Source organism: Pelmatolapia mariae, linkage group LG9, assembly GCF_036321145.2.
Source record: "Pelmatolapia mariae isolate MD_Pm_ZW linkage group LG9, Pm_UMD_F_2, whole genome shotgun sequence".
NCBI lineage: Eukaryota > Metazoa > Chordata > Actinopteri > Cichliformes > Cichlidae > Pelmatolapia > Pelmatolapia mariae.
Window position 1 is genome coordinate 25,703,561 of NC_086235.1, and position 18,485 is coordinate 25,722,045.

The 18,485-nt window shown below is 39.7% G+C and overlaps 2 protein-coding genes across 2 annotated transcripts; one reads left to right on the forward strand and one right to left on the reverse strand.

Moving 5' to 3' along the window:
- Positions 1 to 1,846: 1,846 nt before the first annotated feature.
- On the reverse strand, positions 1,847 to 9,703 carry tm9sf1 (transmembrane 9 superfamily member 1). Its single transcript, XM_063483409.1, has 9 exons — positions 9,191 to 9,703; positions 7,881 to 8,092; positions 7,083 to 7,214; positions 5,842 to 5,964; positions 5,375 to 5,733; positions 5,033 to 5,187; positions 4,613 to 4,798; positions 3,351 to 3,624; positions 1,847 to 2,870 (listed from the first exon to the last, which is right to left on the reverse strand). Exons 2-9 carry the CDS (start codon positions 8,085 to 8,087, stop codon positions 2,477 to 2,479), a joined length of 1,830 nt encoding a protein of 609 aa, XP_063339479.1. The 5' UTR covers positions 8,088 to 8,092; positions 9,191 to 9,703; the 3' UTR covers positions 1,847 to 2,476.
- A 138-nt stretch (positions 9,704 to 9,841) lies between these two features.
- On the forward strand, positions 9,842 to 13,828 carry fen1 (flap structure-specific endonuclease 1). The gene is made up of 12 exons (XM_063483741.1): positions 9,842 to 9,930; positions 10,360 to 10,454; positions 10,606 to 10,708; positions 10,858 to 10,960; positions 11,119 to 11,182; positions 11,297 to 11,406; positions 11,745 to 11,881; positions 12,136 to 12,202; positions 12,450 to 12,581; positions 12,677 to 12,828; positions 13,248 to 13,362; positions 13,602 to 13,828. The coding sequence occupies exons 2-12, from the start codon at positions 10,373 to 10,375 to the stop codon at positions 13,677 to 13,679; spliced, it is 1,143 nt and encodes a 380-aa protein (XP_063339811.1). The 5' UTR covers positions 9,842 to 9,930; positions 10,360 to 10,372; the 3' UTR covers positions 13,680 to 13,828.
- Positions 13,829 to 18,485: the final 4,657 nt, after the last annotated feature.

Consider the following 18,485-nt stretch of genomic DNA (forward strand, 5'->3'; position numbering starts at 1 on the left):
TGTGTAATTATTTTAAATGTCTGTCATTCTGTTTGTTTTTGCTTTGTGCTGATAATGAATAAAAAATGAATCTGAAAAGAATTAACACTACAGTGTAATTTCTGTAAAAATAAATGTTTACTGAAGTAAAAGTACAAATGTTCTCTATTAAAATATACTTCTAACTCTATAAAAAAGATGTTTCGATGATCTGTGTGTTTGTGTTTGGTGGGTAAAGAGCATGCAATATATTCAGTTTTAACATTTCTATTTTATATAATTACATTAAATGTAGCAAGGCTATAATTAATGCTAGCTTATTTGAGTAAACGACACAGTCACCCCATGCCACCACAGTAAAGCCGCCCCGGTTGTATAACGGCTATCATCTGCAGAGAAATGGTTTATTTTCAGTGTTTGAGTTAGACTTCAGAACTCCTCCCAGTATATACTGGGACCAATAATCAATATAAACCAACAATCTGTGATCAATCTAATAGACTCCAATTTGCTCACCTGAATGGAGATACTTGTTCACACACTTTGCTATCATTCATAGGCAAAGCAAAAATTTTCAGTGCTACACAGATGATGCCTGACTTTATCTATCCATGAAGCTAGCTGATACACACCCCTTAGTTAACCTGTGTGTCTTAAAGACCTGGATTACCTGCAATTTCCTGCTTCTAAATTCAGATATCTCTTAGGTTATTGTACTTGGCCCCAGAAAGCTTAGAAACAGTGTCTAACCAGATACTCCGAATGGCATTACCTCGGCCTCTAGTAATAATATGAGGAATCTTGGAGTTTTTGACCAGGATATTTCCTTCAATGTTCATATTAAACAATTATGTAGGATAGTTTTCTATTATTTGTGTAAATCTCTAAACAAAGAAAACCTTGATTATTCAGGCCCAGTCTTATCTTAAACTCCTCATAGTACCATCTCACCCTATTAGAGCACTTCGCTCTCAGACTCCTGGCTTACTTGTGTACTTACTAGGAAATTTAAAAGTAGAAAGGGGGGCAGAGTCTTCAGCTTGCATGCCCCTCTTCTCTGTAACCAGCTCCCAGTTATGTTTTGGGAAACAGACACTCTCTCTACTCTTAATATGGGGCTAAACATGTTCCTTTTTGATAAAGCATATAGTTAGGGCTAAATCAGGTGATAATGATAATCGGGCCTCAATCCTAAGGTAGGATTGATCCTGCAATTGGCCTGGCTTCTTGTGATGAGTGTTTCTTCTTCACTCGCCATGTGTCTTTTGTCCCGTCATCCTCCTCTAAGCCAAACCAGTTATGGCAGATGGTTACTCCTCTCTGAATCTAGTTCTGCCAAACATTTCGTCCTCTTAAAGAATAGTTTTGCTCTTCCCGCAGTCACCAAGTACTTGTTCATAGGTGTCTGATTATTAGGGGTTTTCTCTTTTAACGTAGGCCTCCTACAGTATAAAAAGTCTTGAGGAAACTGTTGTGATAAAATGGAATTATCAGTTGTGGATAGGTGTAGGATCATCTTGACAGAAAACTAAACACAAGGCAACCAAAATCCAAGAAAGAGCTTTGAATGTCGTTCGAGAAGCCTGGAGAACTATTCCTGAAGACTTCTTAAAGAAATTAGAAGACTGCTCAGTTCCATGTACATTTGCACTTTTCAAAACATTGCTGCAACCATTTCCCATTTTTCTAAAAGAAATCAGGTTGCATGAGACTTTTACATAGCACTATAGATTTTGAGGTTATATGGCATTTCTTAGGATCTGGTGTGAGTATGAAGAAAGTTCTACTCAACAGTCGTGACAAAACAAGACTGAAGAGGGAAAAACCCAGAACACTGGCAGTATTGTATTAAAAAGAGTTTTACTGTAAAGACTATATTTACATCAGAACCAAAATCAGTCAATGGAGACCACAGAATACAATTACAATATTGCCCCCTTCACCACCAACTTCAATCTAAAAGGCATCATTCTTCTTATCCGCTGCAAGGCCATGTGGAGCTCAAACAGGCCAGTGCAAAACAATGCGTTTATTAATAGCTCTTGCACAATAACCAAAACTACAGTACCATTCTGCTGGTCTCAGTAGGAAAAGTATATTGTGGGAAATTTAGGACATATAGCTCCAGCATAACTGTGATGGACCATGAAGCGGGAATCAGATGCTGCAGTCTGAAAAAAATCCATTCACTCACGTAGCAAATCCGACAATTTACCCATTTATCCCTGATGGGAAGCAATCATCCCTTTGTTGAAATATCCCCATTAATCATAAATCTATGCGATTCCAGCCCCAAACTCATCTGAGCTTTCACCAATCCAGCACGCTGTCCAAGTTTAACTATTAACCCCTTTTAAATCAAGGAAAAGGCCCCTGTTTCTCCTCACTTTAATGCAACAGGTGTGTATGAGTGAAAAAACAAAAGAGGAGAATGAAGATTGTCTTTGTGTGCTATGTGGAAATGTCTGTTTTAAGTTGCGTGTTTCAAATTGAATTTCTAGTCCATCTTGAGGCTACGGTAGATGTAGCGAATAAATGCCAATGAGGACCAGAAGGACACGCTGCCCAGCATCAGGGAGAAGACCATCGCTGTGAGCAGGGAGTACCCAAAGAACTCAGTGCTTTGCACCAGGCCGCTCATAGAGGACCGGTTCCTATAGTAGAAAACAGAGTAGACAAAGATGAAGATGCCGGTGGATCCCGTGCTCAGCACACTCCTCCACCACCATTGGTAGTCTTCGCCAGACAGCAGGAAGTAGGTCAGTGCCACAGAGATGCAGGCGCCCACAGACAGGAGAATGGCGAAGACACACAGCAGGATACCGTACAGCGTGTAGTGCTCTCTTCCCCAAACAGTGGCAAAGATGTAGTACAACTCCACTGAGATGGCACTTAGGGAAAGATTGGATGGAAAACGGTGTTAAAAATCCAAAAATGAGAGGGAGTAATTCTAATAGTTTATTTTACGGAAGACAATCAATCTAAATTCAGCTTCGATGTATACTTATGTAAATGATGCATTAAAAAAAAGAAAGAAAAAAAGAATTAAGTACAACAGTTCCTGGATATTTTCCTGTTTAGTTTTAATTACAGGAAACATTAGTGAATAGTGAGCAGTGATCTATAAAACATGTGAATGCAAATGAGATGACAATTAAAAAAAACAAACAAAAAAAATTCACTTTTGCAATAACTGCCTATTATCTTCCTAGGGCTCTGGATGATAGGTTTCCCTTTAACAGTTCACAAGTCTGATGTTAATTACTTGTGAGTAAAACCATAAAGTGTTTTATTGTCACCTTTTCTAATCTCTGATCTATGACTACACTTCTACAAATCTCCCCTTGACTAAACACCTGAGGTCAGCTCACCTGAAGGGAAGGAAGCCGCCGATGGCCATGTGCACAATCGTATGTTTGTACCAGGGCTGAGTCGGGATCTGTCTGGGGATGTTACGGGTGCGGCACGGTGCCTGGAAGCTGCCAGCTCGGTTCTTTCCCACAATGCCACCAATGATTGTTAGCGGGAAGCCCACCAGCAACCAAGCGCCCAGAAGCAGGAGCACGGTGGTGGCGGGCAGAGCCTGAGTAGAGCCGCTCCACCAGTGGACAGAGTTCACTACACTCCACGTGAAGAACAGTGGAGCTGGAGGGATGAATAATCAAGTTAATAAAAGAGAAGCATCTAATAATCCATGTAATGTTTCCTTTGAGGGTTGCTAGAAAGCATTATGTCATAAGGAACGTGAACAAAATACTGCAAAGTGAACACAGATTCATGAATAAATTATTTACTGGGTGGATTGTACATTGAACTATTACAACTAAGTACCTTTTATTTACTTTGAGGGTTTTTAAGCCTATATTTAATAACATAGTTATGAAAAACTGTGACAAAGAGTAGGTTAATGGCATTCAGCACAACTGGGAAACAAACCAGAGATCAGCTGGTGAGACCATCTGTGCCCACATGGTGTATACCATCACCATCATCCCGCAAAATACTTTTTAAATTAACAACTATCAAAATCAATTATATTGATTGTTTAAACCAATTTTGCAAAAGTTAAAAAAAGCACATGGAAATTGACCACATCCAAGTGTAGATATGAGAATGGAAATATCTGACAACTAAATCAGACATTAAGTCTTTAACCTGCCAGCTCCTTTGTAAATGGTCAACATGAGGTTTGAGTGCGGCAGTTAACTGTTTCGCATTTCAACAGTGTTGCTACTTGATAAAAGATACGCTGTGGATGTTATGACTTCAGTTAAATATAATGAACTACGTTTTCTAGTAAAGAAAAATGAATGCCAATAATGTAGGATTTTATTAACACCCCTCCCAGCTTTCTTAGAGGTTGTTTTAAACATCAGAAATACAAACAATCCAATCTGCTATCTTAATATATTCATGAATAAATTCACAATTAATTTGAAAAATGGTTTCAGGAAAATGCTGTAGATTATGTTTAGAGCTGAAAGTACACACCTGACGTTACGCTAATTTCATTAACTCGTCCTTCCTTATCCAGGAGGCCGAAAAACATGAACACCAACCGTGCAGCCTTTGATGAGAAACTGACACGTGAACATGTGCTTTTAAATGCCGGGTCGCTTCCATTTTCACATACCGGAGAAGAGAGATGATGTGAGGATGATGTTCCACACCCAGCGCTGGCCGTTGATCTGTGTGTAGAAACTGCACGAGACGTAGCCTGACACACAGCTGGTCAGAGCATACAGGACGATGGATGCTGAATTGATGGCGCCATGGCGGTGCACATTGAACATTCCCAGCAATGCCATGAGGATTATCGCTAAAGCAAACAAAGGACATATTTAGGTGATTATCATATGTCCTGTATGTATATACAAGTTTCAGGTTTTCCCTTTTACTCTAATGCTTGGGACAAAGACTGTTGTTATGGGATAGAGGTGCTCAGAAAACCAGAATGCTCAATTTTCAAAGGGAACAAAAAAACAAGACACCTCACTGGGATTTAACAGGCCAGTGTTTCATTGTGTTTGTGAATTTGAGAGTCAATACTCACCTGTGGCAAGGGTAAGGAACTGAGCCCCAACTCCCAGCACAGCACAGAGCAAGCTTTTGAAAGGAGGAAACCTAAATACATCAGTATGGATGATTTTCCAACCATTGTCTCCTTGGTCCAGATCATCGCAGCCACCCTCCTCTTCCACATTGTACCTGAATGTGAAAGCAAAGTATTTTTATGACTGGGAGAACCAAAACGAGAGCAAGAAAAGTCTCTGCTATATTTACAGGTCTTGCAGGTAATACAGGTCACATTAAAGGGACACAGAGACCTGACATTTTGTTTTGTCTTTTATATTCAAGTAATGCATTATTCACTGTCTTTGCGTCACTTGCTCACCTAGCAAAGTCATTCTTAAGGACTCTCATGAGAATGATTATGACGAAGCCAAGAAGCAGCACCACCAGCACCAGTGAGTTAATGATGGACAGCCAGTGGATCTCCAGTGTTTTGGGGAAGAAGGAGTAGTCTCTGAGACGCTCGGCTCTCCGGGAATAGGGCAGAGATGATTCAAACCAGTGCACGCTGTAGGTATGGGTCACCGTCAGGCTGCCTCCACCTACTCCGACACCCCCCACTGCTGCACCTGCCCCCTCCTCTAAGGGAACAGGCTTAACGTCTTTTACTGAGACATTGGCGAAGATCACATAGTCGCCGTTGTACTCAATGTTGAAATCCAGGTGAGTCCACAAACCCACCTGATAGAACAGAAAAGAGGCAGGAGGAGTTTAGAAGTAAGAGGAATGATGCTTAGTTTGGTTTATCAAAAGCTTAGCATATCAATAAAACATTTCTGTAGTTTCTACCTTGTGGCTGTGAGGCAGGAAACCACTCTCCTCTATGTATCCTACAAAACCCCAAATTGGAATATCGTCCAGGACAAATTCAAAGTAGTACAGCTCCTCAATGGCCTCACGAAGCTCGTCCACCTACCAAGGAAAAAAAAACAAGCACCAACAGTTAACAGATGACATATTTTAAGCAGTAGTTGTTGTCATTGTTTGTTCTAATATGATGGGATCCCTGTTTTTTGTCCTTGTCGATATACATGGTCTAGAACTAGTGTCTCTGTATGTTGCTATTAACTTGTATGTAGCATCAACCTGGCAGAGAGTCTACAGATGGAAATTAGCCTAGGGCTATAATCTGGCACATTTACATTTGTTAAAATATTCATTAATATGTATTGTCCCTCTTTTTTTATTAGAACAAGGTTGTGGCCTCACATAATGAAACAGCTGTGCTAAAGTTGTACAGATGTTTATTATGTGAAACTGCTATTTTATAGACTCCGAGGTTCAACATACAACAAAGTACAGGTGTAACAGCAAATATCAAGAGGGATTAGAGCCTGATACGGATACATGTATCCAAGGTAACAAAGGATGAAAGACTTCCATAAAATGCAAAAAAACCCCAAAAGTTTTAGTTTTATTATCTTATCCAGGAAAAGAAAAAATAACTGCTACAGACCAGCAGATCTAAAAAGGAAATCTGTTTGCACATAATTTCTGGCCACTTTGAGAATTGTCTTGATTTCCATTAAACAAGGTCCAGGAAACATTCCTCAGAGATTTTGAGCAGAGTCAATGCCATGTTCAAGAAACCAGGTTAAGTTTATTTAAGCTTTGTGACATGGTTTGTTAACCTCCTTGAAGCAGAAGATGGTACACGGAGGTGGTCAGCCAGTTCTGACTCATCAGACCAGGAAACATTTCTCCAGTCTTTGGTGAGCCTGTGTGAACTGTAGCCTCTGCTGTCCTGACAGGTGCTGTAGCCCATCCACTCTACTGTCATTTTATATGTCCAGAGATGCTCTTTTGCATACCTTGGTTGTAGGAGACATTTTTGGGTTAATACCCCATGTTGCCACTAGAGGTCACCTTTTTCAGTTTTCTGTGTGGGAAACTCCAGTTGAGGAGTAGAATAGCATTTTTGTTTCATTTGTAAGCGGTGCTGGTCAAAGCTTTCAGTGTTTGCAGTTTATTACCAACCAGTTTTCTGATGTTAAGCATGTTAGCTATTACAAATTTACTTGTGTAAATACCTGTTTTTCTGAAAGAGTGAGCTGGCAGAGAATTGTTTTGTCCAAGTTCTTTTTGAAGCGGATGTGATATAAAGACTCAGCCATTCTGTCACCATCCAGCACTTCTCCCAGGCTCAGAGACTTATGATGCACCTGATGAAAGAAGTATTAGCATTTAATATACAGGATGTTTAAAAAAAAGTACCAGATTAGTTGATCATAATTCTGAGAGCAGTTATTTTAAAACTGCCAGCTAAATAAAAATCAATACAATGTTACTGCTGCCTTTGAAAATGCAGGCTACACTGCTACCAACACAATCAAACTTCCAATAATGACTTTTCCCTTAAACCTGTGAGCCTCTAAATAAACTATCAACTTAAAGAAAAAGCTTGTGTTTTGGTGGAATGCGTGAATTCCTAACAGCAAATCAGTTACACAAAATTATTATTAGTATTACTCTTATGTTTCAAGATGTCATTTTTTTTATCACATTTTTACAAGAAAATGCCATGATCTTTCTATAAAAAATACACTTCTTTACTCAACGTGAATTAATATGTGTTTCCAGATTTTTTGGTTGGGAGTAACACTTCACCTCAATATCACATCCTCACGTAGAAAAAAACAGATATGGTATAAAATATAACATAGTAAAGTCTTTTCTTTGTACTCTGAGATAAAAATATGTTCACAGGAACTGGAGATGTAAGCCCTGAGATTTAGATATTATCATTACACTCTCATCTACATGTCTCCAGTTCCTCTGTTTTGTTACAACAGACCAACACCACGCAGTGACACAGAACTAACACTGACCTTCTCCGGCCTGCAAACAGGCAATGTGTAATAGTGATATGTCTCCTGGGGGTTATGATAAGGGCCCACTTTGTTGACATAAAGAGTCACATTGTCTCCAATCTTGTAGCCAAGGGCCCAGCCTAAGAACAAGAACAGGATCAAGACAGAGTGCAGCACCATCATCCTCTGACAGCCACCTGACGTACGTCCTGTTCCACGACACATGACCCCTGTTGAAAACACGACAGCTTATCAGTTCAGGTTCATTTTAAGCTAGCCTGTCTCTCACTTTTGTGCACTTCAAATGTGGCATGTAATTATCTTAACGCAGAGAGGTAGAACTGCACAATTTTGTGCAACGTCATTCCTGCGATGCTTCAACAAACACAGCAGAAAATGATGAAACTGGCTCAAACACAGATGCTGTGTAACCACAGTGAATTGCAATGCATTTCATCAGTTTCATCAGCCCAAAAGAGGGTTTGGAATCAAATAAGCACCGTCAGTTTCTGTCTGATAGGAGTTTACAAGAGCAGAGAATAAGTAACATTGCTCAGAGCGACAGTTTCAGAGTTGCTTTCAATTTCAAAGTATATTAGACAAACATTAGTGTTCATGGTATGCTTAACTTGCATATGAACATGTATTAAGTTTGTGTTGGAATGGTGACGCATTATGATACAATGCCACCCCTCCCCTTTCATTTGCATACTCTACAAAGCACACAAATGTGTTCCTTATCAAGTACATTTCCTGAAAAACCACAATCCTCACATTTTTTATGCAAGTGATAGAAGGAGAACTTCAGAAGGGCGACCTAAAGTTACTGCTGATGTGGCATTAGTGTTGAATTTCACAGCAATGCAAATTTGGTCTGAGTGGTAAAGTTGCAATGCCTTTGACATAAGCCAGATCACTTTTTGATCGTCCCCTGTGACGAACTAAAGAGTAGCATCACAGCTCTATGCGCATCTGAACTTTTTACTGATTACAGGACTACATAAGAAGCCCATAAAGTATTTAGAAAGACTCAAGCCAAAAGAGTTAAATCAGTTGAATGAATAATAGCAGCAAACAGGCAGAAATGCCTCACATAGTGAGATAAGTAATAGTATATACAACAACTGCAGTAAGCAGTAAGAGCAAGGTCGCAACACTACAAGCTCTGTCCTGTTTCTGTGGACAGCAGCATGCCTATAATCAAAGGGGGCCTCCTTATTTTAAGTAAGGCAAGCGATTCATCCACATCAACGCTGTTTTACTCCAAATAAGCACATGCTCGCTAAAAAAAAAACACTACAACAACGAAATCAACACAGTCGATCTACCGTTCTCTCCGTCGTCAGTCCCGATGCTCCAGATCCAACAAAATCTGTCTGTCCGCCGGCTTCCTTGGACTTCAGGCCCCAGTAGGCTGCTCTCTTCTCCGCTACAGTGGAGCTCAGTGTGAAGATTCAGCCTTACAGCCGAGCATCTTGGAAATTCTTGATACTTTGTGTAAACGTAATATCACTACGTTCATATCCGGGTACACTGAGTACTTTTATTAACACATGGGCCAGGGTGGAAGAAGAAGAAGAGCTCCGACTCCACGTCACCTTACAAAATAAAAATAACGACGACTCGGCTGAGTTTTCCGGAGTGGGCGGAGAAACAAGAATACACCTGAAATGTTACCGGTTAATCCCAGCCGGTGACAAATTTCACTCACAAGCAATGTAAAATAAACGTGGAGTATTTACGGTCTTTAACGCCACTGGAAATTATGAACTAAAAGGTAGCAGTTCGCGGCTTTCGACGGTGTTATTTTTCCCCCTTTTTCCTATAAACCGGATTTCCTTCAACGGTAAATAACCAATCAGTGCCTTCGCGGGTCTTCCGTGTCGGAACTCAGGCCTGATTAATAAACCCTGCACTATCGATGCACGGTTTTTCGGAGTACCTGGAAGTGCGGCGCTCGATAGATTGATAGAAAATGCCTGCTATTTGATTTCCCGCGAAACAGTCACAGGTCCTCGCGCTCTAGGACGTGGAGTAGCTGCACGAGCTGAGGTGTTTTACTAAATTGGTGAGTCCGTTGTAAATGTTAACATTATATAACCTGAAAGCTAGCTTTGATAATAGATGGCTACATCCTGTGGCATTTTCATTGAGGTCAGCTGGTGCACACTAGTAGATCAAAGCCAGGACACATTTCTGCTCTCCAGTTTGCTTACATGAACCCGTCGATTTAAAGATCATTCTGAATTCACAAACCTGGCACACACATTACTGAGAGATAACAAATGACGCGGAGCTCGTCTTTTAATTGACACGAAGCCTCCGTTAAAAAAAAGCTTCATATTTGTAAACAATTTGTACTGTGACCTCTTTGTTTTCTCAAGCTTCTGCAGACCCGACCTGTACCAGTGATAGGGGCCTTTGTGAAATGTAGTTGGGATGGAAATGTCACAGCATGTTAATCCAAGAGCTTCACTCTCTCTCTTTTTTTTCTCAGATTTTCTGACACAATGGGAATACACGGACTTGCCAAGCTAATTGCTGACCAGGCCCCTGGTGCCATTAAAGAGCAAGACATAAAGAACTACTTTGGTAACTGTTCCAGAATACACTCCTTATACATAAGTGATGCATGAGTGTCGGTCTACCCTCAGTTTGTTACAACATACAGTCTGTATGATGCATGATGGAATGCTAATCTTTATGTCATTGTTGAACAAGCACCTCTTTTCACCTTCTGTAGGCAGGAAAATTGCTATTGATGCCTCTATGTGCATCTACCAGTTTCTGATTGCTGTGCGACAGGATGGTAACGTTCTACAGAATGAAGATGGAGAGACAACAAGGTACTGCTGCAACAATAAACATTTAAAATTGAATATGAAGACCTAATTGTAGATCCTTCGTAGATGCAGTAGTTCCTCTGGAGCTCAGTGATTTGTAGCTCAGGTCTGAACACACAGGAATGATTTTTGCATTTACTCTTTTCTTCAAGCCACCTAATGGGAATGTTCTACCGCACCATCCGCATGTTGGAACATGGAATCAAACCTGTGTATGTGTTTGACGGCAAGCCCCCACAGCTCAAGTCAGCAGAGGTGAGTAAGGATTTCCTCTGCTCCTCACCCATCTGCAAACGGAAACATATGTTTTCAGTGCAGTGGATTTTTGTCACTCATTTATGTCAGCAACTCCTTACATACTGTGTTTCATACTGACAGCTCTCTCTTATTCTGATCATGTCTTCATCTTCTAGCTTGAGAAAAGAGGGGAGAGGAGAGCCGAAGCTGAGAAGATGCTTGCCCAGGCCCAAGAAATTGGTAAAGACTTTTTTTTTAAACTCAGAATATAACATAAGTATTATGGGAATGTCTGTGAACATGTTTTGCTTTGGGCATGAAAATCTAATAGGATTGTTTTCTCTCTCAAACCAGGGGAGCAAGAGAACATTGACAAGTTCACTAAGCGTCTGGTTAAAGTCACTAAGCAGCATAATGATGAGTGTAAGAAGCTCCTGAGCCTGATGGGAGTGCCTTACATTGAGGTGAAACTTCTATTTCTACAAATTCTTGTGGCATCAAGAATATTTCCACAGTTATTACACAGTTTGGAGACATCCCTCCCATGAATGATTTGTGTTTTGGTGTTCTTACAATATAACAGGCTTCTTATCCTCTTATCCTTACCAAGTTACAGATATACAGTCCAGCTGGGGTCATTCACAGAGAAAGACAGAAATGTAATGAAATTATGCCTAAAGCTTAAAAATATACATGAATTGGGATTCTGCAGTGCAGTTTGAGGTAGTTGCATTAAGACAGATTGTGTGTATCATTCTGTTAGATGTAATTTTATTTAATTTTTTTTATCATTTCCTTAAAGGCTCCATGTGAAGCTGAGGCCAGCTGTGCTGCTCTGGTTAAAGCAGGGAAGGTGTTTGCCACGGCAACAGAGGATATGGACGGGCTGACCTTTGGGACAAACATCCTTCTCAGACATCTCACGGCCAGTGAAGCAAAGTATGAACCGGCATCGCCTTTGACAGAGATATTAGCAGAGTGGAAATGACTTAAAGCTGTTACCTTAATTCTACATCAGATTTATGTTTACCATATGAATATATGTGTATATGAGATGGTTCAAATGAATAAGTTCACGCTTACAATTCATAAATTTGAACCAAGTTTCGAGGTTTTAGGATTTGGTAGTTTGATAGCCACTACAGCAGCATAAATAGTAGTCATTAACTATAAGCTGTTCATTATTGTTTCAGGAAACTTCCTATTCAAGAGTTCCACTTCAATCGCATCCTGCAGGACATCAGCCTGACCAATGAACAGGTACATTTTTTTTCTTGACTTGAACAAAGGTTTATATAAATAAGTTTTTCTTTAAATTTGAAGCACTTCCCGTGCTTCTCTCATGATGACACAACTATCGCCTGGTGCATGTCAGCATGCTGTGCTGTTTGTTCAAAGATATGTGGTGGTACTCTCCTGGCTATCAGATGTTTGTGCTGTGGAGCTTTAAACACAACATTAATCTCAGTATTTCTTGCTATTTCCTCCTTTCCGTACTCCATCCCAGTTCATTGACCTTTGTATTCTGTTGGGCTGTGACTACTGCGGCACTATCAAGGGGATCGGTCCAAAGAGAGCAATCGACCTCATCAAACAACACGGCAGCATCGAAGAGATTCTAGAGAACATTGATTCCAATGTAAGTTAAAGGTTGCTGTAGTCTGTAGTGCAGGTCAGCTGAGCGAGGTGCTGGTTCTGATTCTGTGTGCGTGCACAATGCTTGTCTTTATGCAGAAGCACCCTGCTCCAGAAGACTGGCTGTACAAAGAAGCCAGGGGTTTGTTTTTGAAGCCAGAAGTGGTGGATTGTTCTACAGTGGAGCTGAAGTGGAACGAGCCGGATGAGGAAGGACTGATCCAATTCATGTGTGAAGAGAAACAGTTCAGGTGAACTAAATATTGACTCATTCTTATCTTCTGCTTTACCTATTTACTTAGTTTTACTGAGATGATCTGTTGTTGCTGTGACTTTGACTACACACACTTTTTGTTTAATGTTTGACCACTAGGTGGCACTGTTGTCTCTGTACATGAAGTGTTTCTGGCATCTTTTGCATTCAATGGTTGATCATCTGCCTCCATCCAATACTATCGTCCTCCTGTCAGACAAACCCTCTGCATGTCCTCCTTCACTACATCTATGAATCTCCTCTGTGCTTCTCCTCTTTTCCTCCTGCCTGATGCCTCCACTCCTTTAAAAAAAGAAAAAGATATTTGATCTACAGTGTGTTCATCTTGCAGGTTTATACATTTTTTTGCCTGTTAAATAAGTGTAGCTTTTATTTATTTTGTGTATGTGTGTGCAGTGAGGACAGGATCCGTAACGGCTGTAAGAAGATTGTGAAGAGCAGACAGGGCAGCACGCAGGGACGTTTGGACTCTTTCTTCACTGTCACTGGGTCTCTGTCGTCCAAGCGAAAGGTACATGTCAGAAAACTATGGTACTGAGTGTGTGTTCTTTTTTTCTTTTCTTTTTTTGTTTGTTTTTCTGTGTCTAAAATTCTTTCTAGTTCTCTTGTAACTATAAAAAGCAGGCAGAAGTGTTTGACTGACATATTTAATTTAGATCTCGTTATAAAAACAGGAAACTGCTGGTGTAAAGACTCGTTTCTTTTCTTAGTCCTGACACTTTCTATACTGCTTTCTTTTGTCTTTGTCAGGAACCTGAGATTAAAGGATCAGCAAAGAAAAAGCAGAAAACTGGAGCCACACCAGGCAAATTTAAGAAGGCCAAATAGACTGAATGTATCCATAAATTTATCTGAGACGTTATTGTGATGAGTGATGTTTGGAGTTAAGACAAAAGGAAACTGCTGCTGTTACTTTTTTGTAACTTTCTGTTGTATCACCTAACGAAACCTGAGCTAGCTGTATTTTAATGAGTGTTGGACATTTTTATTTCAAGTGTTGGAAATAAAATTAAAAAAAAAAAGATTTCTTTTGTAGAGATCCTCGTTTGTTGCCCTTTTACAGTACTGTGCAAAAGTCTAAAGCTTCCCCTCTTATCTTTATATTTTGCTACCAATGAGCTAGCCAATAGTTCTCCAGACTTCCCTAATGTCTTGCAAAGTTTTACTTTGGACATTAGCTGCTTTTTATTTTATTTTATTTGTCCTCTCAGTCTACTCCTTGCATCCAACCACCAGGCAACATGGCAAAGAACTAATCTTAAACTTTGCAACGAGGTGATTTCCAAAAAAATGCTATTCTATGGCCATGATACAGGAGAAAAGGATAAGATCTGCCAAATTACAGACGGCAATAGGTCTGATGGAGTGATGACACCAAATTTCCAATTTTTGGTTCAAGTATTCAGCATAATCCAGCAGTGAGTGTCCATATCTGTAAACATCTGTAAAACATGGTGGTGGCCCTGTTATGGTTTGGTCTATTTTAGCCAGTGGTGTCGGGGATCTTGTTAGAATTGGCAGAATTATGAATGCAGAAACTTAATGTCAGATTTTGATTCACTATGTAATTCCATCTGAAAAGCATCTGATTGTCAAATCTTAATTTTTCAGCATGACAGTGATCCCAAACACACTGCCAATGCATTAAAACACTACTGGCCAAAAGTTTTAGAACACCCCAGTGTTTCTAGTTATTTATTGCAGTTCAGGTCATTCAAGTCCAATTAATAACTTGAAATGGTATAAAGGTAAGTGGACTGCCAGAGGTGAAAAACAAAAGGTTATGTAAGGTTAGCTAAAACTGAAAAATAATGTACATTTCAGAGTTATAAAAAAGGCCTTTTCAGGGAGCACAAAATGGGTTAACAATTTTAAGCTGTTCTGTAGCAGTGGAGGTTGATCAAGCCTTGAAAGCTGGTGCTACTAATTCCTACAGGTGTTCCAACTTTTCTGGATTACTCACCCCCTCTGCATAAAAGCAGTGTTGGAACACACTGTGGTACTACCATCCTTGTGAACATCAGTTGAACAGTATTGTACTGCAGAAAGTAGTGTGTTGCTAAAAAATGTCAAGAAATAGGCAACTAACAATAGAATTCAAGCTTCAAGCACAGCTTAATAGTGGTCAAAGTAAGCAAGTTTCAGCTTCAACTGTGAAGAGAAAACTTCGAGCTGCAGGTTTGACAGGACGAGTTGCCGCAAGAAAGCCATTGCTAAGAATAAGACGAAGATGCTTTTCTGGGCCATGAAACACTGCCACTGGACTAATGAAGACGACTGGACTGATGAATCAAAATTTGAAATCTTCGGTTCATCACGCAGGATTTTTGTACGCTGTCGAATAGACGAAAGGATGATTCCACAGTGTGTTGCATCAAGTCTCAAACATGGAGGAGGAAGTGTGATCGTCTGCGGTTGTTTGGCTGGATCCAGGGTTGGTGAATTGTACAGAGTGAGATGCATCCTGAACCAAAATGGCTACCACAGCATTCTGCAGCACCATGCAACACTCTCTGGTAAGCGCCTAGTTGGTCAGGGGTTCATCCTACAGCAAGATAATGACCCAAAACATAAGTCCAAGTTATGCCAGAACTATCTCAGGAAAAAAGAACAAGATGGTAAGGTTGAAGACAAGGAGTGGCCAGCACAGTCTCCAGACATAAACCCCATCGAGCTGGTTTGGGATGAACTGGACAGAAGAGTGAAAGCAAAGCAACCTACAAATGCTGCACATTAATGGGAACTTCTGCAACAGATATGGGAAGAACTTTCTGAAGAATATTTGATTTCTATTATAGAAAGAATGCCACTGGTGTGTTCAGCTGTTATATCTGCCAAAGGTGGCTACTTTGATGAGTCAAATGTTTAGAATACATACAAACCTTTATTAGTCCCAAAAGTGGAGAATTTACTTGGTCATGGCAGAAAGTGGACAGTATAAAGTTAAGAGCAGCAAAAATTAAGAAAAAAACAATCAAATCATTTTAAATGAAATAAAAGTACTTTGTCACAGGCAGTGGAAAATAAAATGTTCAAATGTACAGTCTAAAGAATGTACCATGTAAAATCTAGGAATATAAATATGGACATCTGTATTTTAAGAATATAAATGTATGTATGGAAACTGTAAGTAAGACTAAATGTAGACTTGGCCAAGTTGTATACATGTACACAGGAAAGGAAAGCTGCCTAACAGAGCTCAGGTACTGATGGGCTGATTGATCCAAATATCAATATTGCACTACTATGTTTGGTTGTGCTGCGGTTATGTGACTCGGAGGCACTGAGAAGAGCAGTAAAGCTTTATTGTTTTATTGGAAATGAAAAAACATATCTCAAACATGAACAAGTTCTGAACATCTTAATAATAATGTATACTGATCCCCATGGGGAAATTACTCTTCTGCATTTGACCCATTCACTCAGTGAAGCAGTGGACCGCCACTAAGCAGGCACACAAGGGAGCAGTGTGTGGGGACGGTACCTTGCTCAGGGGTACCTCAGGGTAGCCGTTCAGTGGATTCGAAGCCCTGACCTTCTGATTATGGGGCAACCACTCTACCTACTGAGCTATCCCTGCTTTTTGTGTTGCTTTTCTGGTCAATTTATGTTATATAGCACTTTAAAACCACCGCAGGTGGCCCAAAGTGCTTTAGAGACAGGCATATTTACATTCCAGGACTCTTAAAAAAGCAAGAAAGGTCTGTTTTATTGTGAATTATTATGGAGTTCTCAGTGATTTAGTGGTTATTAAAATGTGTCCAGAATTTGGCAAATTGATGATGATTTGTTTCAGAAATCATGACACACATAAGCTGTCTTTATAAGTTAAAAGTAATGGTATTGGTATTGGCAATACTGGACCTCTGCTTGGTATAAGATCAATATTGAAATCTGCAGTATTACACAGTCCTAAGTTCAGGGTTAACAGTGATCATAACAAATATTGACTTTTAAGCTCCTTAGAATTGTACAAAGTCTGTTTTTGCCTTATATACTCTATTTCGATGCATATATGCATAAAACCTTGCTTCATGCCTACAGCTGAAAGATCATGTGTAAAAACTATATATCAGGGCATCCACACCATGCTGAGTGCAATTTCTCTGCAAGGCATTTGGGTTCCTGCTCTAAATAGAAAAGGGTTGACTGCACTTGCACACACATGTGTTGACAGGAAATCTTATATATTTATATATTAGGTTAAATAATGCGTAAATCCACATAAAACAAACAGAATGTTAAAAAGGAGAACATTACAGCAAGAAACACACAATGCGTGTGCTGCAAGTTCCTCCTGAGAATCCCACATTCGTGGCATGACAACTAAAATGTGTGTGAAACAGTATCACTTCCTTTGTGCTTAACCCTGCAGGGTTTAATGGTTTGTTTGAGCTCACCACTTGATGAAATTGCAGATATGAAAAAGTGAGATTTCATTTTGTGGCCATCTGAGCCACAGTGAGATGAAGCTTCTTATACACTACACTGCCAATATGTCGTTTCATGCAGCAGATTCAATTTTACAGTTAATGAAGTTTTATCGTTTTAAATATTATGGGCAAAATTTCATGGCTTGCTATTGAGATGAAAAAAGAAAAACCTTGCAAACATGATTGCCTTTTTTGACACATAGACAAGTAAACATTTGATCATCTTCAAAACAATACGAATTAATGAGGTGGTATACATAGAAAAAATGGTTAAAAGAAAATATGATTTCAAAAACATTTATTCAGTAAAACTATAAAAAGCTGCAATGCTGTGAAGAAAAGTGTACCCTTGATGTCAGAGGCTCTCATTTCCTTAGCAGTAATAAGTGTTGCACAAGTTCCCAACAGTCTTTGACATCAGCTTCCTTAAATTTATAACTACCGTCTTACACAGGAAGTGATTGTGAACTCAAAGTTAAGTCCAAGGCTGCAGCCTGCACACTGCCTGAGCAGCATAACTACAGCAACCACACAATTTGCACCCCCAGCTGCTGTTTCATGAGGTTCTTTTAGCAAGTCAAATGTGTTTTTCGATACTGAGGCTAAACAACTCCGTGTTTAATTCAGCTATAAAAACGCATTATTTTAAAAGGCCTGTTGGTTTTAGTTGCAAACCTAATTCTGCTTTCAGTAGCTCTGTAGGCACATACATTTACACATATATTACCTGCAAATGGAATTCCTGAAGACTTCTTTTTGTGTCAAAAAGAGTTCCACTTGAGCTGAATTTGGACAGGAAACCAGGCCTGTCACACATATATAGTGTTGATTTCAGTGAAATCAACACTAATTCTGTGCAAACTAAGATGCCATCAAATGGAACAGTTTTCATTTGTCTGGTTGAACTGACTGATCACACTGGTTGGTCTTAAGGGCATAAGGATAAGTTTTTCTGTGTCTGTTCATCAGTTTTCTTCACCCTGTGCTCTTTTTTTCTTGTAGTGTCCCTCAGGGGTCCATCCTGGAACCACTCCTCTCCTTTTTGTATCTTTTTCCGTATAATATTATTAAGAGATATAATATCATCTATTAAAATTAGGGAGAAGTACCGCAGGTTGCCTACTAATGGGATGGTTAGTGCTTTGATTCCTAGCTACTCTACTGCCAGGTCCCTAAGTTTCTCTCCGATGAGTATGTGTGA